We start from the raw sequence: 26,864 nt of genomic DNA on the forward strand, positions 1-26,864 counted from the left end.
CCCGCTCAGAAAGGACATTAGGACTAGAGGGCACAGCCTCAAGATAAAGGGGGGGGGGGCGGTTTAGAACGGAGTTGAGGAGGAACTTCTTCACTCAAAGGGTGGTGAATCTCTGGAATTCTCTGCCCGTTGAAGTGGTGGAGGCTGCCTCGCTAAATATATTTAAGACGCGGGTTGATAGGTTTTTGATAGGCAAGGGGATTAAGGGTTATGGGGAGAGGGTGGGAAAGTGGAACTGAGCCATGACAGATCAGCCATGATCTTATTGAATGGCGGGGCAGGCTCGAAGGGCTAGATGGCCTACTCCTGCTCCTATTTCCTATGTTATGTTCTTATCATATATGTGCTTAAACTAGATGGGGGAGGAAAAGTATCAGCAAACATTTTCACTGCTGATCACCAGATTGTGAAGACTTGCACATCAAATGCATTCCTTACATAAAAAAAGATAAATTCACACTGCAGAGCAAGGTACTTGGCTTCCAGAATTGGCCTTGGCTAGCACTATGAAAACAAATTCAACAATTTCTGATCAGTTGAGAAAGTGTTTTGATTTTGAATGTGGTACTTTGTGTTGTGGAATACTGGAAGGTTGTAAACACAGTAAGAAGTCTCACAACACTAGGTTAAAGTCCAATAGGTTTATTTGGCAGCACAAGCTTTTGGAGCGCTGCTCCTTCATTAGGTGAATGAGGACTTGTGTTCACAAACAGGGCATATACAGACACAAACTCAATTTACAAGATAATGGTTGGGAAGCAAGTCTATAGGTAATCAAATCTTAAAGATACAGACAACACGAGTGGAAAGAGGGCCAAGCACAAGTTAAAGAGGTGTGTATCGTCTCCAGCCAGGACAGTTAGTGAGATTTTGCAAGCCGAGGCAAGTTGTGATGGTTACAGTTTGTGTGACATGAATCCAACCATTATCTTGTAAATTGAGTTTGTTTCTGTATATGCCCTGTTTGTGAATGCAAGTCCTCACTCGCCTGATGAAGGAGCAGCACTTCAAAAACTTGTGCTGCCAAATAAACCTGTTGGACTTTAACCTTGTGTTGTGAGACTTCTTACTGTGTTCACCCCAGCCCAACATTGGCATCTCCACATCAGGTGATAAACATCCAGGGAACTATAACCCAGCAAGGATCAGGTAGAAGAAAACTGGGGCTGTGAGAAATTAAACAAACTACATTTGAAAACCTTTTTTTCAGAAACTTTAGGAGAAATGGAAATTTTAATGTTTGCATCTGAGAATGCAAATGAGCAACGTTTGAAAACTGTGTTTATACGTAGCATGGAGCAAATAAAACCATGTGGCATTATTTAATAGCCAAATTGAGTCAGTTCCTATATAAAAAAAGAAAAACATATCTGAGCAGCTGAAAAAAAAGTCAGACCACTGGCAACCACAATACACTACAGTTCACACTAACTGCAGCAATCTTAGGAAAGAACAAACCAAATATTACAACAGATTCTCGGAATGCAGCTCGACAATTGACCAAACTTGGAACTCACTCAACAATTCAAAAAAAATCATAAAATACCAAAAGGTGGAGAGGAATGCATTATTTCCTGTCCGGGGTATCTACGCTGTATCAGATTTATTGAAAAAAAGATTTATTTTTAAAAATAAAATTGAAGAATTTAATTTCAAGATGATTTTTTTAACAGCTGCCCTGGTATTTTTTTTCCACAGCTGCCCTGCTTCCTTTACTGCAGAGGATGTTGGATGTCTTTATACAACCTCCCTCTGCACATGATGAAGCTTTTGAAGCTTCTTCCCTTGACAACCAAACAGAAATGGCGCCTTGTTTGTACGCATTAGAGAGAAAAAACTGAATCCAAAACCATGACAACCCCACTGCAACCAGCGAGTCCAAACACAGCGCGCACAGTAAGACTGAATACTAACTGTAAGTGAGGCGGCAGAGGGACAAATGTCACTGGAAAATAGGCACAAAAATAAAAATAAATCAAGGCAGGAAAACTGAGGGAACCGGGCGCCGCCATGTTGAGTTCCCTCTGTAATTTAAAGCCGGCGGAAAATATTCGACTCCCCTCCCTATCTCAAATAAAAAGCCAATAAAAAATATTCCATTAATAATCTCGGCTGTTTGCAGTTTGTTTGTCAAATCGCGGATTTTTCTAATAGAGGGAGGGGAGGGGAGGATCCTGACATTCGCTCCATTAACGACTCCCAGACTGGGGGAGTTGACCGGTTTTTGTTTCGGGATTTTCTTGAACGACAGAGAATTTCTCATAAACTGATTGTAAATATATTTTTGTGTGTGAAGGGATGTGGCGCCAAATGGCGCGCTCCGGGTTGTCCGCTCGCGGCACCGCCGCCGCCATTTTGAGGCAGGCAGTCGAGGGGGAGGGGCGGCGGCGGCCGCGGTCCGCCCGGATCCCCCGCTCCATCTTGCTCTCCGCTTCCCTTCAGCAGCCGCCCTGCGCGCGCGCGCACTCGCCACCGGCCGGCCGCTCCTCCCACCTCTGGGAGGGGAGAAGACACAGACAGTGAGAGAGAGAGAGAGAAAACATTGCGGCAAATTATTACTATTCAATCCACCTGAATTATAAACGTGCAACTCATCCACGATCCCTTCGTTGCCCCCGCCGAAAACGACCATCAGCTCTTTAATAGAGACAGCCCGGTGGCCGTGGCGGGGCCGTGGGACCGGCCCGCTCGAGTTGGTTACGCGCTTCCATTTCAGTATGGGAGCCGCCATCTTGGCGCCGCTTTCCCTGAAAAAGCGGCAGGGGAAGAAGAAGGGAGCCCGGATGTTGTCAGCGCAGGACCCTGGGCAGGCCGAGACTGCCTAATTCGGAGCCTGTCATATCCACCACCCAGGGAAACAGCTCCCCGCAGATCCAGCTCTCCTGTTTCATTTCTGCTCTCCAAATAAAATTTATTTCACTTTTATATCGTTTCAGGCTTCACAAAGTGACGTTCGTTCTCCTTTCAGGGGATCCTTTGCGCAGGCACTGTTCCTGCCACCAGGAAGAAGGCGGGGCCCGGAGCGACCGAATTCCCGGATGTCAGGTCTGGCCCCCTGGGTGGAGGTCGGGAATTATGTGACTGCTTATTTCACGTTTCTAAACAGAAATACTGCTTTCAATTCATTCCAAGAGACAGATTTCGTTTTTAGCGCGATCACAATGTGAGGATCACAAATATCATTCAACATCTCAGTCACAGGCAATATTCGCAGACACCCAAAGACTAGGGGTAGATCCCCGGATGTCCCCTGCCCCAGAGAGGGAAAGACCCCAGAATTTAAAAAATAAAAACAATTAATTAAAATTAATTTGAACAAATAAACCATCGGATATGGTTTCGTTAAACAGACAATCGACAGAAAACACAGTGTCTTGATGGGAAAGGCCAATACCGTAGACACCTATATGGGACTTAGCCATAGGAAAGACCCCACTATCAATTTTTTGGGGGGTTAAAATCTCTGACATTTTCTGTCTTAATTTTTTAAGGACGTTGTTTGTGCAGGAAATTATACAATGCAAAACAAATTAATGCAGCGGGAATTTCTTTTGCAATAAGGCAGATGACTTGGACAGCTCATCCTGGGTCCTGTTGAAACATGACAGTGAATTGTTACTTGTGTGGATTTTACCTGGAGGGAGGGGGAGCAATGATGGTACAATCAATATCTGGTCTTTATTTATTGCAGAGAATCAATATCTGATCATTTATTTATTGCAGATAATCAATATCTGGTCTTTATTGCAGAGAATCAATATCTGGTCTTTATTTATTGCAGGGTATATGCATATATGTTGATATCTGACAGATTTAATTATTGCAGGATATGGACATAGTTTATACCTTGATTTTTATGGTGGTTTCAGGTTATCAGAAGGAATTTTAAAAATCTTGTTTGTGTGTAGTGGAAACGTTACACTACCAATGAAGAGGTGTTAGTAAAATCTGAAACCAAAATAACTTTATTGACCCAGACCAGAAGACAGTTGCATTATCTTGGGCACATGAACAAAATTGGAAAATCTGATGGCACCGAAAAAGATCGATGGTTAAAAATAAATGGAAGCAGACAAAGGATAATCTTTCTAAAGCACCCTGCAAACTAAATGACTGCACCACCAAAGATGATTCACACCAAGATTAACATGGAGGTCCATGGTTGCCAAAGCCCTCTTAGGACATGGCAAAGAAGAGAATGCGTGTACATGGATGGACTTAAATTTCTGCAATACCTTTTACAACCTCAGAAGATCTCAAAATACTTGATACTGACAGCAAATTAAGTACTTCACTGAAGTGTAGTCAGTATTGTAATGTAGGGCATAGTAGTCACTTTGGACACAGTAAGATCCCAACAAACAGCAACACGATAAATGCACAAGGCTCAGTTGGTAGCACTCTTGCCCAAGTCAGAAGTTATGGGTTCAATTCCCAGTCCAGGTTGACATTTTTAATGCTTTACTGGTCAAGCACTGCCCTGTTGGAGGTGCTGTCTTTCAGGCAAAATGTTAAATAAGTGGCCTTCTATCTGAATGGTTATAAATGAATAGGGAATGTGCAATGAGACCTCAATGTCTTTGTACACCAGTTGCTGAAGTAACGTGTGTAGTTTTGGTCTCCTTATGAGGATATTCTTGCTATAGAGGAAGTGCGGCTAAGGTTTACCGGGCTGATGTACAAGGATAGATTGAGTTGGTAGGATTATGTTTGGGGGAATTCATAGAAAACTATAAAATTCTAATAGGACTAGATAGGAAGGATGTTCTGGATGGTAGGGGGAATCCAGAACCAGGGGTCACAGTCTGAGATGTGGGTTAGGACTGAGATTAGGAGAAATTTCTTCACCCAGAGAGTGCGGAAAACGGAATTCTCTACCTCAAAACACAGCTGAGACAAAAATACTGTTTTCAAGGAGTTTAATACAGCTCTTGGGGGTGAAGGAGATCAAAGGAAATGGGGGAGGGGGCAGGTTGGATCAGGACAAAATGGCCTTCTCTTGGGTTTTATGTTTCTAAGTTTGTCTGGACATAAAGATCCCACATATTGATAAGCAGAGACAATTCCTTCTCGCTCTCACCAAATGTCCTAATTTATCCCTGGTCAATATCACCAAACAGATTAACCATTTAGTTTCACGTTGCTGCTATTGGAGCTTGCTGTTATCACATTAGTTGCTGTTTCCAGCATTGTGACAGTGACTACACCGCACCAAAGTATTTCATTGTTTATAAAGGCAATACATAAGCGCAAGATTTTTTCAGACAATGGTTTTGTGATATTCATTGAGGGATAAATATCAGAGAGGATGTACAATAAATGGGAGATGGCAAAGCTAAACTCACATAGAATGCAACAAGAATGTCTGCCCTGTCATAAATTATGTCCACATTTATGATGTGAAAGGCAATGTCAATTGGTCACGCTGCAATTTACATCCACTTATCACTTGTTGCATTTAGAAGCTCCTTTACCAGGATAACAGAGAATCTCCTTCCCTACAATTAACCATTTTCCCAAATACTGAATGTTTTGTTAACTGAGATGTGCTGGTTAGGTGCATTGGCTGTGCTAAGTTCTCGTTCAGTGTGCCCAAACAAGGGCCAGAGTGTGGTGTCTAGGGGATTTTCACAATAACTTCATTGCGGTGTTAATGTAAGCCTACTTGTGACACTGATAAATAAACTTTAGCTTTAAAAACTCCATAAAGAATTTTTGTAAATAATGACTTATAAAAAGGCTAAACAAGTTTGAGGAATTCTGCAACTTAGAGCCCAGGCAGCCATGGAGGAGGTATTCAATTTGGGACATTCCTGCAGGCTGTGCAGTTATCTTGGAGTTGTGGGTCTGGGTGAACTCAGATGGGATGAGCCTTCTGAAGAATTTGAAAACAAGAGTGAGAAAGATATTTCATTGGAGGCAGTTAAGAGAAGGTTCACTAGGTATGGAGGGATTGAATGAGGTGATCTCATTGAAAGATATAGGATTCTTAGAGTAAACACCATGATGATGTTTCTCCTCATGGGAGAGTCTAGGACCAGAGGGCAGAGACTCAGAATAAAGGGGCACCAATTTAAGACTGAGGAGGAAGAATTTCTTCTCTGAAGATTGAGAGTCTTTGGAACTTTTTGCCAGAGAGAGCTGTGGGGGGGGCAGAGTCCTTGTGTATATTTAAAGCTGAGGTAGATCAATTTTTGATCAGTAAGGGAATTGTACCTGTCCTGGGGATGGGGACAGTATAGAGAGAATCTTACCCTCTATCTAACTGCATGCTTTACCTATGCTCAGAGGGTTTGATGTGGAGACAGTGTGGATGGAGCTTTACTCTATCTAACCCTGTGCTGTACCTGTCCTGGGAGTGTTTGATGGGGACAGTGTAGAGGGAGCTTTACTCTGTATCTAACCCCGTGCTGTACCTGTCCTGGGAGTGTTTGATAGGGACAGTGTGGAGGGAGCTTTACCGTGTTCTCATCGAACACTCTCAAGACAGGTCCAGCATGGGGTTAGACAGTGTAGAGGGAGATTTACTCTCTATCTAACCCTGTGCTGTACCTGTCCTGGGTGTATTAAACAGGGAGAGTGAATGATCCTATTGAACGGCAGTCTAAGCTCGAGGGGCTGAATGGCCTACTCCTATTTCTTATGGTCTCAAATATGCATCCTGGTCCTCCAACTTCATCTGAACTGCACAAATTAGCAGATAATCGAACAACTGATGACATCTGACAATTCTGAGTGTAAGCATTTCCAAAGTGCCAACTCTATTAAACTCAACCACATTAGAATAACTGGATTGAATGTGGAGGGCCTCAGTTTAAAACCCAGTTGTGACAGATGTGTTCAGGATTTTCTGTTCTGCTGCAAGCCTAAATGAATTCAGCACTCAGGATGTGAAAAATAATCCAAGAGCTCTCTCTGGTGGTTCAATTGATAAATGCATCCAGCATTGCTATTCAGAGCATAAACACAGGAAGTTAACTGTTCACCTTCAGACAGAAATGACTGTAAAACAATTGAAAAAAAATATAATTTTAACCTCAAACTTGGATTTAAATGTGCCAACTTTACTTTAATGCAACAGTTAATTTTTTCTCTTCAGTTACTGCCAGGTGTGTGGAGTGCTTCCAGCACTTTCCGAATGTATTTCAGATTTCCAGCACGTCAGTTACATAAATATTGTCTTTGGCCTGTGCACTGTCAAGCTGGTCTTCACTGTTTACTCACAGGGGATTCATCTGACTGAACAAGATAGACTAAAGATAGACATTTCAAGGAACACTGGTTCAACAGAAGAGGAGATAGAGGCACTCAAAATTCTGAGAACTGGAGGAGGAATGGAGATCATTTTCAATAATTTCCAGCCTGTGGTAAAGGTTACAAGTGGCTGACGCGAGTGGGCTTCTGCTAGATCCCAAATTCAGCTTTCAAATGTCAGCGGTTCTCTTTCTCCCCATCCTGCTCCCTCCCTACTCCACCTTATCTACTTCCCTGCACCCTGAATTCCGATCCCCAACTCGCTCCTCCCTGTGCTATCACTAGACGTTAGAAAAACTTTAATTAGCCAAGTTAACTGCAATTGACTAACAGTAATAACGAGTACATTCTTTATTTGTCCAAAACAATATTGACAACTTTAGCTTTAATAGCTATTTTGCTTGTTTTCCTAGTGTTGTTCTTCATGTGTTATAGTAGTTGTTTCACTGTAATTATCAGAGCTCTTCAACCAGGGAACAGAGCCAAACCCTGGCTAATTTGTTTTTTTCCCTTTGCCCTAAGCTTTGAGGCAATTGTAATAATGCTCCCAGTGTTCTGGTGACTGAGTGCATAGTGGGATTTCACTAACTGATTGTTTACACAGATAATTAAACTTGCATAGGCTAAGAATATGGATTGAGCAATGATTGTCACTCATGAAATACAGAATGCTCAACAGAAGAAAGCAGAAGTCACAGCAGGACAGGGGGTAAAATTAGCAAAGCAAACCTATTATTTTTCACTGAAGTAAAAAAGTCTAATATTCATATAGCATCTCAGGACCTCTTTTAGAGCCAAAGTATTTGTGAAGACTAAACACTTGGAGGAAACAGCAATTCATTTGCACACAGCAAGATCCCAAGTGATGAGGAATGAGCAGATCATGCACTGCTTGATTGACACAGAAATGTTGGTTCCACCAAAATGGAAGTGAATTAAATTTTGAAGTGAATGAGTGTTGTTAACTTTGGGGAAAGCTGTGAAATTAAACGGAACTTTCTCCCTCTGGGTGCAAAGGGCTGGGCTGGGCTGGGCTGGGCTGGGCTGGGCTGGGGGGGGAAAAAAAATCAATCAGTCTTTGTAGTTCCCGACAGCCATCACTTAACTGATCATTCAGCTGGCAGACTGTTCATCTGCTGCCAAGCCTGATCCTGACTGAATCTGATGGTCTCTCTCTTACCACCAGAGGACACTTGACAGCTATCAGGAGAATGATGATCTGACTCATTTCTCTCTTCTTCACCCCAGCCACTGAAGATTTCTTGGTGGGTATAGAGTGATTGTTTGGTATACTCCTGTTGAACAGTGCCTCTTCCTGTTCAAGAATCTAGCTCTAGTTTTCTAACTCTCCCCTCCCTTAGATTCCCCCCCCCGCCCCCGCAGTGTATAAGGGAGAGAAATGTAAAGATTAAAATATTACATTAACAGCCACAAGTATCAGAGACAGGGAAACTGATTCAGTTGTACTTTTAATTTTTGCTCTGTCCAACTTTAAGAAATTCAAGAGTGTTGAAGTAAGTATCTGACCCGGGGGAAGCGGAAGCTGAACTGGGGAGGGAGCGAACCTACCCCCCTCTCCCACTGGAATAACCGTCCAGAGTCTGAGGTTTCACGATGATTCACAGTAAAAAAAAACGCAGCTTATTTTCATCTCCGTTAAAAAAAAAATAAAAAATTAAACTGATTACATAAGGGCAATGTTTGGTCTGTAAAGGTTCTTCAAATAAACATATCGCGATCATCTTCACACTCAGCAACTCGCTCCTAATCTCACTCCACATCATCATTACCCTGCTGTTAAAACCGCAAAAGGACTTGTCAGCAGGGGCATAGGCAGAGGATTGCTTAACAACTGAAAAAGAGAAAAATAAGAGCAACTTTCCTGTCTGCTGTAAAAGCCTCAACTCGGAAGCAGTCAGCACCCCATGACCCAGTTATATTCGACCCACACCATACATCAAAAAAGAAATAATTGATTTAATACCATCTGATCTTGCATTTACAGGGCAACAGGAGATAAACCAAAATGCACACAGGTTTCTGATCTTGACTACAAGGTGTCCAAGATGTTATCAATCCTGGACACCAGGTCTTGCCGCTTGGAGGTGAAGTGTTTGTCATTCTCAATGTACACCTCCTTCTTCACTTTGCCAGCCACCAGTCGCTCTGCCTCCTGAGATGCCTTCAGTGCCAGATCCTTCACCTGGCCATCCAGCTTCTGGATCTCAGCCACCTGAAGGAAAATGTCAGAGTCAGCACCAAATTACACACAGCCCACCCCAGCCCCTCTCCTTCCCACATTCAGGAGCTCAAACAAAAAATGACATCTCTGTAGCGAATGAATCAAATATCTCAAATGGGAACAGGGTGGAACCAGGAGATAATCTTATGGACAAGAGATGGCATGAGGAGAAAAACTAGCAAAAGATGAGAGTTCTGGGCTAGGAGAGAAGAGGGAGGCAGTGGAGGTCTAGATCTTGGTGAGAGTAGTCCTCCAGCTCCTCACAAAGGTTGATGAGGGTCAAGAAGAACAGGGGAATAAATGGTTTAATGAATTTGTTTGTTCTGGAAGGGAGAAACTAGAGCGTTATCCTATTCAAGGATGATCCTGTGAGGAATTTTGATTAGAGCTAGGTGATAGTACTTCATGAAAACTGCCACTCTCAACAAAGAAGAAATTACAGCACAGGAACAGGCCCTTGGGGCCTCCAACCTGCACCAACTATGCTGCCCAGGGACCATATCCCTCCATTCCCAGTCTATTCATGTATTTGTCCAGATGCCCCTTAAAAGTCACTACCATATCTGCTTCCACTACGTCCCCCTGCAGCGAGTTCCAGGCACCCACCACTCTAAAAAAAATACTTGCCTCGTACATCTTAACCTTGTCCCTCGTACCATAAACCTATATCCCTCCTCTAAACAAGGGATAGAGCCTCTCCGCCGTCTACAACAATACCAGAAAGTACTCTCTTAATTCCTTTCATCCCATTAAAAAAGAGGGAGAGAGAAGCAATGGATAACTTCAGAGCCAAGCGCTGGAGAAAATGCTGGAAAATCTCAGCAGGTCTGACAGCATCCGTAGGGAGAAAAAAGAGCCGACGTTTCGAGTCCAGATGACCCTTTATCAAAGGTCTTTTGGTTTCAGGTGCCAATGTCCACAGCAATTTGCTTTTAGGCTTAGAGCAATGCCGTTGTGGGGAGGGAATAGATTGGAGCCACCCTCTGTCCGTTCATAGCTGTTTGATAGTGAGGAAGATATCAGGTCCAGTAGACAAGCAGAAAACAAATGGAATTCAATCTGGAGAGATGTGAAGTAATACATTTAACTAGGACAACCAGGCAAGGAAATTCAGGTAGGATTCTGCTGGATAAGATGGGTAAGGAGATATAAGGGATGAATTCCAGAGAAGAGTCATTGTGGATTAGAAACGTTATCTCTGTTTCTCCCTCACGGATGCTGTCAGATCTGCTGAGTTTTCCAACATTTTCTGTTCTTATTTCCAGCATTGACAGCATTCTGCTTTATTTTGGAAGGGACACTTTCCTTTATTGGTCAAGGCCTTGAGTATGAGAGCAGGAAAGTAATACTAAAGTCAATAAAAACACTAGATAGACTTGAGCTAGAGTGCTGGCTGGGTGTTTTTGGAATACGATAGAAAAAACTCAATCTCTACAAATCTGGGCTGACACCATAGTGCAATATTGAGGGATGCACCACTATTAGATGTCTAAGGTTATATGACCCCTAACTGCCCTGTCAGATGGATGTAAAGGACACAGGATCCCATGGCAGTCTTTCAAAGAACAAGTGAATTTTCCCAAAAATTGCTCAACCAACTAAAATGTCTGCCATGGCTCAGTTGGAAGCATAATCTTAAGCTGATTGGTGTAACAAATTGTCCCTAAATTAGTCTTCCCTCAATCTTCCCCAATAGGCATAGACAAAGGTCATAGGTATAGGAGGGCACTCACAATGTTAAAATGGTGGCGTGGGCTTGTTGGGCCGAAGGGCCTGTTTCCCGTGCTGTGTTGTTCTTGGATACAATTGAAGTTTCAAATATTGTGTTTTTTCATTGCAAAATCTGCAGTGTTTTTTCCAGCTTCCTAATAATTCAGCCAGTTAATAACAAGTATATTTACCTGTCTAAGGTGTGTTTGGATCATGATATGGAGGGAGCTTTACTCTGTACCTAACCCCATGCTGTACCTGTCCTGGGAGTGTTTGATGGGGACAGTGTAGAGGGAGCTTTACTCTGTATCTAACCCCGTGCTATATCTACCCTCTGATGTTGACCAAGCATGAATCTTTTACCTTCTCAGCCAGGTCTGATCCTTCAGCCTTCAGCTTTGACTGCAGGGCGCTGATGTCGGCAGAAAGACCCCGGTGTTCTATTTCCAGGGTCTTGCGGCCACTATTCAGCGTGCCAATGTCCCGTGACTGCTTGTACTTATTCACAGCCTCTTCAAAATGGCGGTACAAGCCCAGCCTTTTGTTGACCAAAGTCAGAACCTGTTCTGTGATGGACGCTACCTTCATCCTGGCTTCCGCAGCTGGGTCCTGTAGGGGTTGAGGTCATGTGGAAAGAACAGGGAAGAAATAAAATAAAACCAAGAAATGCTGCTGCTATGGTTAGCTTAGAAAGTGTAACCAAACTGGATTCTATACAGTTCAATGTCGCCACAAACTCTGGGAGTGGGACAGGGGAAAGAAAATTAAGAAAAATGATTTTGATACAGAGAGGGTTTAACCAAAGTACGATGTTGCAGGTTTAGAAACTAACAATACCATCTTTAACACAGTGAAACAAGGTACCTCACAGGAATAAATATGAACCAAAATCTGATACCAAGTCATTAAAGAGATTAGGACATGTGGCCAATAGCTTGGTCAAAGGAGAAGATTTTAATGAGCATCTTAAAAGGAGGAGAGTGAGGTGGAGGGGTTTACGGAAGGAACTCCAAAGATCAGGGTCAGGCAGTTAAAGGCACAGCTACTAACAGTGGAGTGATTAAAATCGGGGATGCTCAAGAGGTTAGGATTAGGGGAGCACAGAGACCTTGGAAGGTTGTATGGAGTAGATTAGAGATAGGGAATGGTTAAAAGTCACAGAGAAGTTTGAACACAAGGAAGATTGCATTTATATGCCAACTATCACCATCAAGTGCCACAAAGCTTTACAGCCACTGAGGTACATTTTTAAGAAGTGCAGTCACCAATGTAACACAGAGAATCTGTCAGTCGGATTGTGAACAGCAAGGTCCAACAGACAGTAGTGTTATAATGTGATTTTACCTGAATGACTGATGTTGATCTGGGACAGGGAGTCCAGCAGTGAAGCCAGACATAGGGCCTCTCTTTAGGGTCTCAGCTGAAAGCTGATCTCAGTTGCAGCATTTGTGCATCAAACTTGATTTCTTTTTCTGTGCTCGAGTCATGGAGTGGGACTTGAACCCACAATCTTAACTCAAAAGCAAAAGCATTACCAACTGAGCCACAGCTGGTAAACGGATAAGAAATTGAGGGGGGTAGGGAGTGGTTGTGTGTGCATGGGGTTAAATCAAGGTCTTACCAGCCTGAGAGCCCAAGTAGGTCAGAGGATATAGTGAGCATGGGACTAAAATTTGCCGCAATATATAAGCAGCAGAGTTTTAGATGGATTAAACTTTCTGGAGCAACAATTTAATGGGAGGCACAATGACAGTATTATTGAGGTTAACTTTAACCAGCTCACCTTGGTGATTGAGAAATCCAAACGCACATAAATGATGACAGTGAAGAAGAGAATGTAGAAAGCTCCGACCACCAATAGGGGCTCCTGCAGCATCAAGATCCTGTTGAATGTGTAGTGAACCTGAAAACAAGAGAAAAAAAAGGACAGAAAGTGCAATTATTATTGCAGGCAACTCCCTGACGGCTCAACAATTTCAGCAAGAAGTCTCTCAACACCAGGTTAAAGTCCAACAGGTTTATTCGGTAGCACAAGCCACTAGTTTTCGGAGCACTGCTCCTTCATCAGGCGATTGGGAGTTTTGGTCACAAACAGGGCGTATAAAGACACAAACTCAATTTACAAAATAATGGTTGGAATGTGAATCTTTACAGTCAAGTCTTAAAGGTACAGGCAATGTGAGCAGAGAGAGGGTTAAGCACAGGTTAAGGAGATGTGTATTGCCTCCAGACAGTCCAGTTAGTGAGATTTTGAAAGCCCAGGCAAATCATGGGGGTTACAGATAGTCATGTGTGCTGAGCAGAGACTAATAGCCAAGTTCTGCACATGAGAACAGCCTCAACCAGGATCTTTGGTTCATGTCACACTATCTGTAACCTCCACGACTTGCCTGGGTTTGCAAAATCTCACTAACTGTCCTGGCTGGAGACAATACACATCTCTTTAACCTGTGCTTAACCCTCTCTCCACTCACATCCTCTGTATCTTGAAGACTTGATTACGTGTAAAGACTCACATTCCAACCATTATTCTGTAAATTGAGTTTGTGTCTTTATATGCCCCGTTTGTGAACAAAACTCCAATCACCTGATGAAGGGGCAGTGCTCCGAAAGCTAATGGCTTGCGCTACCAAATAAACATGTTGGACTTCTTTAACCTGGTCTTGTGAGACTTCTTACTATGTTTACCCCAGTCCAAAACCAGCATCTCCACATCAACAATTTCACACAGCGTCCTCAGGAAGGGATGGAACAGCGAGGAGACATACATCAAACCAATGAACACACAAATATTACTAGTACATACGAAGGTATAAAATTCACACCTCACAGGCAGTCCCAGACAGTGATGGGCTTGGGTTGGGAAACCTAGAACAGATTTAAATACAGCCCAGATTAATGCCTTGATGATCGGCAATGGAGGTGCAAACACAGCCTTAGTTTGTCTGTGCATGATGGCATTTATCCTAAGCTGCTTAGGGAGATGAGGGATGTAATTGCTGGGCCTCTGACGCAAATCTTTGTCTCTTCTTTAGACACAGGTGAGGTCCCAGAGGACTGGAGGATAGCGAATGTGGTACCGTTGTTTAAAAAGGGTAGTAGGGATAACACTGGTAATTGTAGGCCGATGAGTTTGACATCAGTGGTGGGAAGTTGTTGGAAAGGGTTCTTAGGGATAGGATGTATAAGCATTTAGAGTGTGGCAATTTGATTAGTGATAGGCAGCATGGATTTGTCAAGGGGAGGTCGTACTTTATGAATCTGGTGGAATTTTTTGAGAAGGTGACAAAAACGGTCGACGAAGGACGAGTCGTGGATGGCGTCTACATGGATTTCAGTAAGGCATTTGACAAAGTCCCTCATGGTAGGTTGGTAGAAAAGGTTGAGGCTCATGGGATACAAGGACAGATGTCTAGATGGATTAAGAACTGGCTTGGTAATAGGAGACAGTAGTAGTGGAAGGGTCCTTTTCTAGCTGGAGGTCTGTTACTAGTGGTGTGCCTTTGTTATTTGTAATATACATAAATGACTTGGAAGAGGGAGTAAGTGGTGTGATCAGCAAGTTTGCAGATGATACGAAGATGGCTGGACTTGCTGGTAGTGAGGAGCAGTGTCAGGCAATACAGCGGAATATAGATAGGCTGGTATATTGGGGAGAGAAATGGCAGATGGAACTTAATCCAGAGAAATGCGAGGTGATGCATTTCTGAAGAAAAAATGTAGGGGGGAGTTACACGATAAATGGTAGGCCTATTAAGAGTATAGAAATGCAGAGGGACCTGGGGGTGCAAGTACACAAGTCCTTGAAGGTGGCAGTACAGGTGGAGAAGGTGATGAAGATGGCCAATGGTATGCTTGCCTTTATAGGGAGGGATATAGAATATAAAAGTTGGCGTCTAATGTAGCAGTTGTATAGAACGTTGGTTTGCCTGCATTTGGAGTACTGCATCCACTTCTGGTCGCCTTACTACCAGGACGTGGAGACCCTGGAGAGAGTGCAGAGGAGGTTTACTAGGATGTTGCCTGGTATAGAAGGCCTGAGCTACAAGGCAAGATTGTGCAAATTGGGGCTGTTCTCCTTAGAAAGGTGGAGGATGAGGGGAGATCTAATAGAGGTGTATAAGATTATGAAGGGTATAGATAAAGTGAACAGCGGTAAGCTTTTTCTTAGGTTGGATACAATAATTACGAGGGGCCACAGGCTTGGGTGGGGGGGGGGTATAACTCAGATGTTAGAGGGAGGTTTTTCACAGAGGGTGGTGGGGGCCTGGAATGCACTGCCAAGTAGGTGGTGGAGGCAGGCACACTGGGGTTGTTTAAGGCTTACTTAGACAGGCGCATGAGCAGACTAGAGATGGAGGGATACAGGAGACTTTTCCAAATAAAGATCAAAAGCTTTGGGACGTCCCTGGGAATCAATTGATTCCTATGGACCTTCCAAAATATTTCATGGCTCACTTGCTTTATTTCTGCACTTCTGGGGCTTCTGTAAATGTCTGTCTAAGTTTTGCATGTTCACAGGTGATTCGGTCCGCCTTGTTGACCAAGAAGGGGCATATACGCGGTGGGTCATGTGAGGGCCGCTCTTGGATGTTGCTTTGAGAGTTGCCTAGTGCTTCAAGTCATTAATGTACACTTAAACTGGACCATCTGACAGGTAACATGACAGCTCAGTGACTATCACTGTTTGCTGCACAGATACATGGATTTGGGCCAGTGTCTGCAGGAGTTTGCGCATTCTCCCCGTGCCTGCGTGGGTTTTCTCTGGGTGCTCTGGTTTCCTCCCACATCCCAAAAAACATGCTCTTAGGCTGATTGGTGTAACAAATTGTCCCTAAATTAGTCTTCCCTCAATCTTCCCCAAAAGGTGTAGACAAAGGTCATGGGTAGAGGAGGGCACTCAATGTTAAAACAGCGGCGTGGGCTCGTTGGGCTGAAAGGCCTGTTTCCCGTGCTGTGTTGTTCTTTGTTCTGAAAAAAGGCAAACGCGTCACAATACAAAATACACAAATTGAATATCACCGGCTCCGACATGTCAGCCTCACTATCACCAATTCTCCTTTTCCCTCCCCAGTCAGGGTATTCACTATGAGCCCCTTATAACTGGTACATCACATCCAATCAACTTACAACAATATCCTGAATATGCTGCTCCACCAGATTAGACTTGTGAGCAATGATGACAGGCCGCCCAAAAGTGTCCAGGTAGGTATAGTGAAGCTCATCAGGCTGTCGGTTTATCTCATATGGAGTGTCGACGTGAATGTTCCTATGGAATTGCAGGGAAAAATGAACTGTCTGAGCACTTACACTTTCATGCTTTGGGCAGGGCATTTTAATGCTAGATAAAGGAATTTTCCACTCAATCACCCAGCGCCCCCATCAGACACTCTCAGGACAGGTACAGCACAGGATTAGATACACAGAATAAAGCTCTCTCTACACTGTCCCCGTCAAACACTCCCAGGACAGGTACAGCATGGGATTAGATACAGAGTGAAGCTCCCTCAACACTGCCCCATCAAACACTCCCAGGACAGGTACAGCATGGGATTAGATACAGAGTGAAGCTCCCTCAACACTGCCCCATCAAACACTCCCAAGATAGATACAGCTTGGGGTTGACACAGAGTAAAGTTCTGTCTACTCTGACTCAATAATGTGCCAAAGATTGTTATCTGCAACAAGTAATGTACAGATGAGAAAAATATACAGATGAAAGCAGCAGCCTCTTCCTGCGTTGACTGTCCAGCCTCATACAGATGGATTTAATATGTTTCAGACTCTCTCATATCACCAGGTTTAAAACTGTTCAGTGTAATCTTCTCTTTCCTTCACCATCAATGTCCCACTAAACCAATTTCTCATCGTTTAAAGTGTGCGGTGCAATTGGTAAAGGTGGAGGAGTATCGCATCAGGCAACGTTTTCGTGCCATGAGCAGTGAAAGCTTGTACATCTCAAGTCTGGGCATTGCAATTGGATGCAGTGAGCAAAGGGAGGCAAAGAAAATGGCCTGGTTTTCCAACTCTCCTTCACTGTCCCTCAGATAGCAGCATATAATTTACTAATTGCTCCTAATGACTAACTTCATTACTTTTATTTATAAAATGCCATCAATATAATGTAGCCAAGGCCCTTCAAAACAATGTTATCAAACTAAATGTGACTCCAGCTGCGTGAGTGATATTAGGATAGGTTTTATGTTTATTTGTACAGACTGGGCTGCAGTTATACTTTAATTTAAAGATAACAATCCATTCAATAGGTTCAGTTGATCTGAATACTGTGATGCCACCAAAAGTAGATGTCTCAGATAGAAAATCAGGATGTCTGATCTGATGGTCTGATCTGGATAGGCATGGCCACAACTTGAGCTATTCCTCATATTATTTGTGGAGCAAGTGACCACATCAGCCAGGCTCATACTCAAGCAGTTGAGGGTTCTTCAGGTTTTCTGTGGAAGGCAAAACCTGGGATTTCACTTGATCAGTTACCAGGTTGTGGTTGGTGATGTTTGCAGACAACAAAGAGATGTCCATCAAGAGATGGGGCTGTCTTCAGGTTATAGGGTGTGGAGAGTGTTCTAATAGGATCTATGGGATTTGATCTGTTTTCAATCCAGTGTACAGGAGTGCTTTGTTAGCAGTCAGCCAGTGATATTCTTTGAGGATGTTATCCTGCAGGCATTGGGAGATTCAATACATTCTAGCACAGGAAGCCAATCCAGTTGTGTTGGTCTCCACGCCCCAGAAATGGTCACCATGACTTCCTGGGGGTGGAGGTTGGGTATGTATCAGGTTTGTGTGAGGGTTCCTGAGCTATTAAGCAGCAGTACGTTGGGTAGACCAAGGGGAGTGAAGCAGTGTGTGGAGCATTCGCTACCCCAGGTGCCACTGTCCAGTTTCCAGATGAAATTCACTCTTGTCTAGAGCTTTGCTGCTGTGTTCTGGAGGTGTTGCTGATAGGTCAATGTACAGTTGAGTGTGTTGCCAGGGTACTTTGGATTGGGTTGCGGGTGAGGGGTCAGCTACAGGACTGGATGTGAAATTCTTGCTTGACCTTCAAATTGTTTAGGTGAAAGGTCGAAACAACAGTTTTGGACAGCGTTTGGTCAAAGTCTCCATTTTTTAAAGTGCACAGATCTTTAGTGAATGTTTTCTCAGAATGCTGAAGGTCTTTACTCTGAAAAATCAGCCCGAGGCATCAGCGTATATGTGAAGAGCCATGAGTTTGTGGGAGGGCGGTCACTGGTATACATGTTGGAGGGTCAGTGTGAGATCAGATCCCTGTAGGAACTCTGTAACTCTCTACATTCTGCATTCTTTCATTTCCTTCTGTCTATGAATGGTATGCTTTGTCTGTATAGTACGCAAGAAACAATACTTTTCATTGCATACTAATACATGTGACAATAATAAATCAAATCCTCTTGTAATACAGGATAGCATTCCAATAACTTTCTTAATTACTTGCTGTACCTGCATGCTAACTTATTAGAGAAATGCAGATATCTTAGAATGGCCTAGGGCTGGAGGAGATTACAGAGGTAGAGAGAGGCAAGGCCATTGAGAGATTTAGAAGCAGGAGTGAGAATTTTAAATTGAGATGTTGCTAATTGGGAGCCAATGTAGTGAGCAAATGGATGATGGGTGAACAGGTCCTAATGTTTGTGTGTTCATTGACGCTGGTTAGACAAGTGAAAGACTAAGTTTGATTCTGGATTAGAAAAGAAGGCAATACTCACTAGGAGCTCTCACTTTGTGAGACCAGCGACTGCATCCGATATAGGACATTACCCAGAGGGGAGCAATTCTCAGGAATAAAAATACACCCCAGACCCCAAATAACCCTTCCCCCAAACCCCGAAAGTCTGGCTGATCACTTACTTTGTTCCCTCTGGAAGGACAAGTTTCACGGTAAGAAAATCAATTACTTGATCATCAAATACATGATCAACAAACCTCATCTTCAGAGCGTACTGGTCACCTGGAAAGAGACAAGAAGTGTGATACACGTGCAACTAAACAGTTTCAATGAAAGAAATACAATACACGCATAACTAACCAATCACAGTAACGGTGCAGGGGTCAGGAATGGGAGACATGTGGGTTTGACCCAATCTCAGCAGCATTATTTCTGATACTGATGGGTTAGTGAGTCAGTACAAAGCCTGGCATTGAACCACACAGGCCAATGAGATAACCCCACAGATCTGACCCTGGGCAATTTGTAACCATTATCATTAGCCTCAGGGAATTGGAACCTTTCCTGAATGGATATTGGGTCTGGGCTTCCACAGAGTATACAGAGGTCCCCTGCATACAAACAGGTCTTTTGGCCCAACCATTTAAGCAGGAGGCTCCACTTTCTGTAGTTGAATACCCCATTGACACTCAATCTAGTTTTGCAGTGGCTGGGAATTCTGAAGTAAGTAATTCACCTCCTGACTCCCCAAAGCCTGTCCACCGCCTAGAAGTCCCAGCTTAAGATGACAAAATACTCTCCCCTTGTCTGGGAGAGTGCAGATCCAACAACACAAGAAGCTCAACACCATCCAGGATAGAGCAGCCTCCTTGATTGGAATCCCTTCCACAAATGTGCACTCGCTCCACTATCAATGCACAATGGCAGAAGTCTGTACCATCCATTAGATGCACTACAGGAACCTAGCTAGCACCTTTCAAACCCACGACCAATACCATCTAGAAGGACAAAGGCAGCAGATACCTGGGAATACCACTACCTGGGAGTTCCCCTCCAAGTCACTTACCGTCCTCACTTGAAAATGTATCACCGTTCCTTCACTGTCGCTGGGCCAAAATCCTGGAACTCCCTCCCTAACAGCACTGGGTGTACCTGCACCACATGACTGCAGCGGTTGAAGGTGGCAGCTCACCACCTCCTTCTCAAGGGCAATTAGGGATGGGCAATAAATGCTGGCCTAGCCAGCCAAGCCCACACTCCTTGAATGATAAAACAAAAAGCACGAAGGCCAGTCATTTAGATGAGGTACTGCTTGAAATGCTCAGTAAAAGTTCTTGCCTTCCTGCAGGATAGAGAAACAGAACAAGAACTGTGGGGTTTTGGACAGTGATGTGGCACTTCACCCAGGGTTGACAGGCTTCAGACTGGTCCTCACGTCTGTTCAGAATTACAGACACCACCCACAAACAGATTCCAGTCAGTTACCCTCAGTAACTTTCACTGCAGGTGAGATAAGCAATTTTCAAAGTGGATGCTACTCGAAGAGTCTAAATAAATAGCACTCACTGTTTGACCTCTCACCCCCATTTCAGAAGCTGAGATAGGTACTAACCGAGATTGTAAAGATACTCATAGCTGGGCAGGTTGTATCCAATGACATAGTGAGTCTTCCAGCCGCCGAAGAGCGGGAAGCGAGGACGGACTTCCATCTCCACGGAATCATCCAGAACTACCAAGTGGCTGGTGGAGATGTTACCAATATCATCGCGATAGTAAACATCCTGGGCGGCAGCAGGTAGGATGGTCTGCAATAAACAGCAAACAGTTTTAGAACTACTCCTGTTTCTGTTGCACATCAATAACTTGATACAGTTTTGAAATTTTCAGATGCCATAAAACATGGAGGTAATGTGAACTCTGAAGATCGTGACAGACTGGAGGAGGACAGAGACAGGTTGGTGGAATAGGCCACTACATGGCAAAGTGTATTCTATGCAGAAAAGTCTGAGCCACTATATTTTTGTAGGAAGAAAGAAGAGAGACATTTGGATTACTTGAACCTATTTTGTTGAACAGTCTAGCAAAATCAAAAGCTATTCAACCTCTCAAGTCTGTTACTGGTTCTTTCAAAGAGCAATCCAGTCAGTTCACTTTCCTGCTCTTTGCCCATTTTCCTGCCAAATTATTTTCTCCATGCCAATTTCTTTTGCCAATTGCCTTATGTCCTCTGGTTATCAACACTTCAACCACTAACTGTAGTTTCTTTACATTGTGTCGGATTCTTTTAATTTTAAATATCTCTATCAAATGTCTTCTAAGGAAAAGAACCCCAGCTTCTCAAGTCTCTCTCCATGCAATGGTAATCCCTCATCCTTGGAATCATTTCAATAAATATTTTCTGGCTTATCCAGCACCTTCCACAATGTGGTGCCCAGAATTGGACACAATGCTCCAGTTGGGTTGGAATTACTGTTTTGTATGCATTTAACATAACTTCCAGGTTTCTGTTTTCTATGCCTCTATTTATAATGTTCAAGATCCCATATGCCTTATTAAACTATCTTGCCACCTTGAAAAATATGTTTACAACCATCTGCAGGTCTGCGATTAGAACTGAACCCCAGTTCCTCAACTGAATTATACAGCTGAGAAAATGACTATTCAGCCAATCACATGTATGCCAGCTTAAAGTAGGGTTTTCCATGATTGAACCCAGGATCTTTGCATTCTGATCAGTGAAAATCCATAAACGTGAATCATTCTGTCCACCTGTGAAACCAACAAGTGACCCAAGTCAAACTATCCTGCAGATTGATATTACTGCCCCACATTGTACTGTAGCATTTGTTTCATCTCCCGTGTGGCAGGACAGCGAAGTGTACCTTGAAAGACTTAACGGATGAGATGCCACTGTCCGGCTGTCTCTGGTAGTCATAGCGTGAGAATGGCCCTTTCAGGACTGCGCCGCAGTGCTTCAGATCAATGGTCTCCTCCACAGCAATATTACCCCAATGCGACACCTCAATTAGACGGGTCATGCTGACGATAGCCAGAAAAGGGCTGTTATTCTCGTAATGCAACCTCATCGTATCCTGAAACGTTAAGAAAGATCACAAACTAATTATTCACTCTGCACAAATTGACAGTCACATTTGTCGACAAATGTCACTACACCACACTGACTTGCATAATCCCTTATGCCATTTGAAAGACATGGCCCAAGGCACAAATCACTAATGGAATGCTGACAGATATAATTCCCAATCTTACTGGGTTCATCAGGCAAAGGTGTAACACACGTTTTGCCAAGAGGCTGGCAAAGCAGTGTAAACTGCAGAGCAGAACCCCTACTGCCACTACAAATACAGCAAACAAAGTTAAATACATGCAGGAGACATACATCCAGATTAATGAGAGCAGACTGGGTCCCAGCTGGACTATTAATCAGTCATGTCTCTTTTACTCTGAATGGTTCACAATGTGAATGCGACATTGTGTGCCAAATTTCAGGAAAAGCCAAGGAGTTTGACAAGGAGGGTGTAGGTAGGATTCGGAGATGGGGAAGCATTAAAAACAAACTTGCTGTCCTCACCTGGCTGAAGGCCTCAATGTCTTTGAATGGTCCGTAATCAACAGTGTCCTCAGATTTGCTGGGGTTACCAAGCTTGGTGTAGCTCTCAACGTTCTTCGAAGCAAGCTTGACGCGAGTGGTCTGGGTCTTGGTGAGATACGGAGAGTAGAAGTAGTGATTGCCCTCAAAGACCACAAATTGCTTCTCAGCCTGAGCAATGTGAGTTGGGAAAGGGCGCAAGACATGTGTGTATATAGATTCAAGTGCCAGCCTGACTTTGGCACCAGCAGCTAGCTGCGTTCCCAACTTCACTTTGAAGAACTTGCCACTGCAAATAAAACAGAAAATAGTGGACTCGCTCTCAGGTGGTTTCTTTGGAGCATTAGATTCAATAAACAAAAGCCCCATGAGTTAACCCAATATAGTTTTACCACCATACTGCACACTCAACCTGATGATAGGAAATTATTTGCTCACAGGGAATGGGTGACATGGGCATCACTACATTTATCATCCAGTTCTAGTCTTCAAGTTGAAATTGGGTCTTCAAGTTGGAATCGTGTTTAGAATGGAGGGGTTTGTGAGGCCACTTCACAACAAAGGACTGAAGTGTCATGTAGGCCAGACTAGCTGCCTTCACTGAAAGGAGGAAGATAGTCCTTCACAGCAATTTGTAGCATTTTCTCTTTTGGGATTAGCCCCATGAGTCTCATGAATTGCCCTGGTAGGATTTGAACTCCCAATCTCTGGGTTGCTAGTCCAGTAGCATAGTCATTCCTGATTTTCTCTTGCTTTCAGCTACTTTAGGGAGTTTCAGGATATTGACTCAGCGATAACAAAGGAAAGACAGATATTTGTCTAAGTTAGGATGGTGTTCCCACATGGCAGTGCTCTTGTCTTCTAAGTGGCAATGGTCATGGTTTTGGGAGATGCTATCGAATGTGCCTTAGCAGGTTCCTGCAATGTTTCTTGTAAATGGTAAACACCGCAGTTACATTGCATTGGTAATGCAGTGAGTGAAGGTTTAAGCTAGTAGACTGAATGCTAATCAAGTGGGCTGCTTCATCCTGGATGGCACTGAGCTCTCATTGTTGCAGCAAGAGCCAGAGAGATGGAAACATTTTACTGCACTCATGACTCAAGCAGAAGGTGGAAGCGCTTTGGAAGTTTTTTTTGAATGTGATTTGCATTGGAGATTGTAATATTAAGCCAATATAACAAAACCATTGGTGTAAGATAGTCTCCAAGAAATCCAATTCAAAAGAAACCGCTTAAAGTTTATTTATTTACGTGTAAGGCTTACATTAACACTGCAATGCAGTTCCCCCGTTGCCACATTCCGGCACCTGTTCGGGTTAATGCACTTAACCAGCATGTCTTTCAGACTGTGGGAGGAAACCCATGCAGACATGAAGAGAACGTACAAACTCCACAGTGACCCAAGCCAGGAATCGAACCCAGGTCCCTGGCCCCGTGAGGCAACAGTGTTAACCACTGTGCCACTTTATCCCGAGAGCAGTGGGAACGTAGAACAGGAAGTGGTTGAAGCAAACAGCATAGATGCATTTAAAGCAAAGTTGACAACTATGAGGGAGAAGGGAATAGAGGATTACGATGTCAGATTTCACGGTGGAAATAGGGGAGTGTGCTCAAATGGAACATAAGCACCAGAAGGTTGACCCAAATGGTCTGCTTCCGCGATGTATATCCTGTGTAAATGAAGCTGGAATGGCAGGATGAAATTCCATGGAGTAGGCTTGAGATGACTGACCAGTGGTGGGGAGAAAAGCAAATGGATGCACGGAGATCAAAAATTCATAAGTTACACGGATCCTGGTGTATCCACCTTCCACTGACAGATCTGTAACCATTACTCAAATGTATTCCCAGCATTTTGTTGACAGGTAAATTTACAGACAGAATGATTTATCATGTGGCTGGATGATTTTCTGTACTTCAAATGGACACACTGCCACCTTTACATCTCACCAACATGCAGAGTTGGCACAAGCCAGATGTTGCAACATAAAAAAAACTGATTCATGGGATTTGGGCATCACTGGCCATGCCAGCAACTATTGCGCCTAATTGCGTTTGAATTGAGTGACTTGCTAGGCCATTTAGCACAGAGGGCATTTAACATTGCTGTGGGTCTGGAGTCAGACTAGGTAAGGATGGCAGATTTCCATCCTTAAAGGATATTACTGAAACAGGTGGGTTTCTACGACAAACTTCCAATTCCAGATTTTGACTGAAATTAAATTTCACCAGGATAACGCTCAGACTCTGGTCCTCAAAGCATTACTGAGTCTCTAAATTACTGGTCCAGTGACAATACCGCTACGCCACCACCTCTCTATCCACTTCCCTCACTGCTTTGAAATAAACCAGATGGCAATGACTTCTCAGAAAGTGAATGTTACAAAATTCAAGCTCTCCAATGGCCCACCATGAAGGCAGTTCACCAATCCTCTGTCCCAGTGTTCGGAATAGCTAAGCTCGCAGGAGTAGGAATGCTACAACTGGTCTTGATCATACAGGTTAGGGAATGTGTGAGAAATTAGAGGGTGTGTAAATAAAAATAACTGCAGAAAGTCATTCAGCTTCTTGGGTTTACTCCACTAAATTAAAATCAAAGCTGTTCTGTATCTCAATTTCACTTACCCACCTTGCTCCATATCCCTATGTCCCTTACCTAATAATATTAGTCTTGGAAATCCCAATTGAACCATCTTCTACAACCATCGATCACACTTTTTGTCATTTTGAATCCCAGTCACAGCACAGGTACTAAATGATTAAAACGCGATGGTGTCAGTTTTTATGTTTTAAAATAAAACTTATTGGGAATGATTTGGAGCTTTCAAATACAGAAGCAGTCAGAGAAATGGATGGTTGAAGAAGTTGCAATAGCAACATTAACAAAAGTGAATGAAAATCACGTAACATTGAGAAAGGAGAGGAGGAAGCAGGTTTTTAGGAAACCACTCGCATTTTTTGCAGTTTAAATGCAAAGAAAATAGATGTGGAAAACTGGACATTCAATTTGGACAGTACCAGGCAGAATGAAGATAAACTACTTACCTCTGCCCTGTGACACGTGTCTCTTCCAAAGCCAATGAAATTTCTTCTTCATCATCGGATTTCAACTGAATAAAATAATACAATCCAATTAATCAACATAAAACTTAGACAATTTATCTTATGAAATAATACCAGAAGCCATCTCTGCTTTGGAGCCCAGATACCAACTTTCAGCAAGCTTTTCAATGGAGATAAAACGTGCCCATACAGATTACTTTCCACTAACAGATAGAAATCACTTTTTTGCCTTGGTTCAGCTCATGGTCAGAATGGCAAACACTGAAATGAAATAATAAACTTGCACTTATATAATTCTCCCATAGCCTTAGCACGTCCCAATGAACTTCACAAAGGTGTGGTGTGGGCAATGCTTTGCTCCAATATCTCATCTGAAAGACAGCAACTGCGATGGTGTACCAGACCCTCAGTACCACACTACATTGTCAGTCAAGATTATATGCCCTGGTCTCTGCAATAAAGCCTGAACTTTGTTACAAGTGAGCAATAAGACAAGGCTGATATACGATCTCTCATACACCAACTGCCTGCTGATTTCAATCAGCTAATTTCACACATCTCAGGAAGAGAAACAAGAGAATTGTGGAAGGACTCAGTCCTGTGGCCTCTTGATAGATCTCCCTATGGATTGAAATCGAGTAAAGTTCCCTCTACACTGAGGGAACTTTACTCAGTGTAAAGTTGAGTACAACTGTACCCAAACACTCCCAGGACAGGTACAGCACAGGGTTAGATACAGAGTAGAACTCCCTCTGCACTGTCATAAGAACACAAGAAATAGGAGCAGGAGTAGGCCACCTAGCCCCTCGAGCCTGCCCCGCCATTCAATAAGATCATGGCTGATCTGAAGTGGCTCAGTTCCACTTTCCCCCCCAACCCTTAATCCCCTTGCCTACCAAAAACCTATCTACCCGCATCTTAAATAAACTCAGCGAGGTAGCCTCCATCACTTCAACGGGCAGAGAATTCCAGAGATTCACCACCCTTTGAGTGAAGAAGTTCCTCCTCAACTCTGTTCTAAACTGCACCCCCCCCCCCCACCTTATCTTGAGGCTGTGCCCTCTAGTCCTGCCGTCCTTTCTGAGCGGGAAGAACCTCTCCACCTCTACCCGATCTATCCCCTTCATCATCTTATACATCTCAATAAGATTCCCCCCCTCATCCTTCTAAACTCCAACGAGTACAAGCCCAGGCTATTCGGCCTCTCTTCATAATTCAACCCCCTCAACTCCAGTATCAGCCTAGTGAACCTCCTCTGCACTCCCTCCAAGGCCAAAATA

General features: G+C 43.5%; 2 protein-coding genes across 2 annotated transcripts in view; both read right to left on the reverse strand.

Moving 5' to 3' along the window:
* Window positions 1-2,860, reverse strand: part of LOC145363106 (host cell factor 1-like) — a 106,648-nt gene extending 103,788 nt beyond the window's left edge. Inside the window, exon 1 of the mRNA XM_080218633.1 lies at window positions 2,572-2,860. Coding sequence (XP_080074759.1) covers window positions 2,572-2,731 — 160 coding nt within the window. The 5' untranslated portion in view covers window positions 2,732-2,860. The remainder of the gene's footprint in view (window positions 1-2,571) is intronic.
* A 5,844-nt stretch (window positions 2,861-8,704) lies between these two features.
* Window positions 8,705-26,864, reverse strand: part of rpn1 (ribophorin I) — a 28,744-nt gene continuing 10,584 nt past the window's right edge. Inside the window, exons 2-10 of the mRNA XM_080218634.1 lie at window positions 25,567-25,631; window positions 22,504-22,810; window positions 21,794-22,003; window positions 20,524-20,716; window positions 19,094-19,193; window positions 16,337-16,475; window positions 12,990-13,109; window positions 11,570-11,815; window positions 8,705-9,487 (exon numbers count right to left, since the gene is read on the reverse strand). Coding sequence (XP_080074760.1) covers window positions 9,305-9,487; window positions 11,570-11,815; window positions 12,990-13,109; window positions 16,337-16,475; window positions 19,094-19,193; window positions 20,524-20,716; window positions 21,794-22,003; window positions 22,504-22,810; window positions 25,567-25,631 — 1,563 coding nt within the window. The 3' untranslated portion in view covers window positions 8,705-9,304. The remainder of the gene's footprint in view (window positions 9,488-11,569; window positions 11,816-12,989; window positions 13,110-16,336; window positions 16,476-19,093; window positions 19,194-20,523; window positions 20,717-21,793; window positions 22,004-22,503; window positions 22,811-25,566; window positions 25,632-26,864) is intronic.

The sequence above is a fragment of the Carcharhinus amblyrhynchos genome, chromosome 3, assembly GCF_965287045.1.
Source record: "Carcharhinus amblyrhynchos chromosome 3, sCarAmb.v2.hapA, whole genome shotgun sequence".
Lineage (NCBI taxonomy): Eukaryota > Metazoa > Chordata > Chondrichthyes > Carcharhiniformes > Carcharhinidae > Carcharhinus > Carcharhinus amblyrhynchos.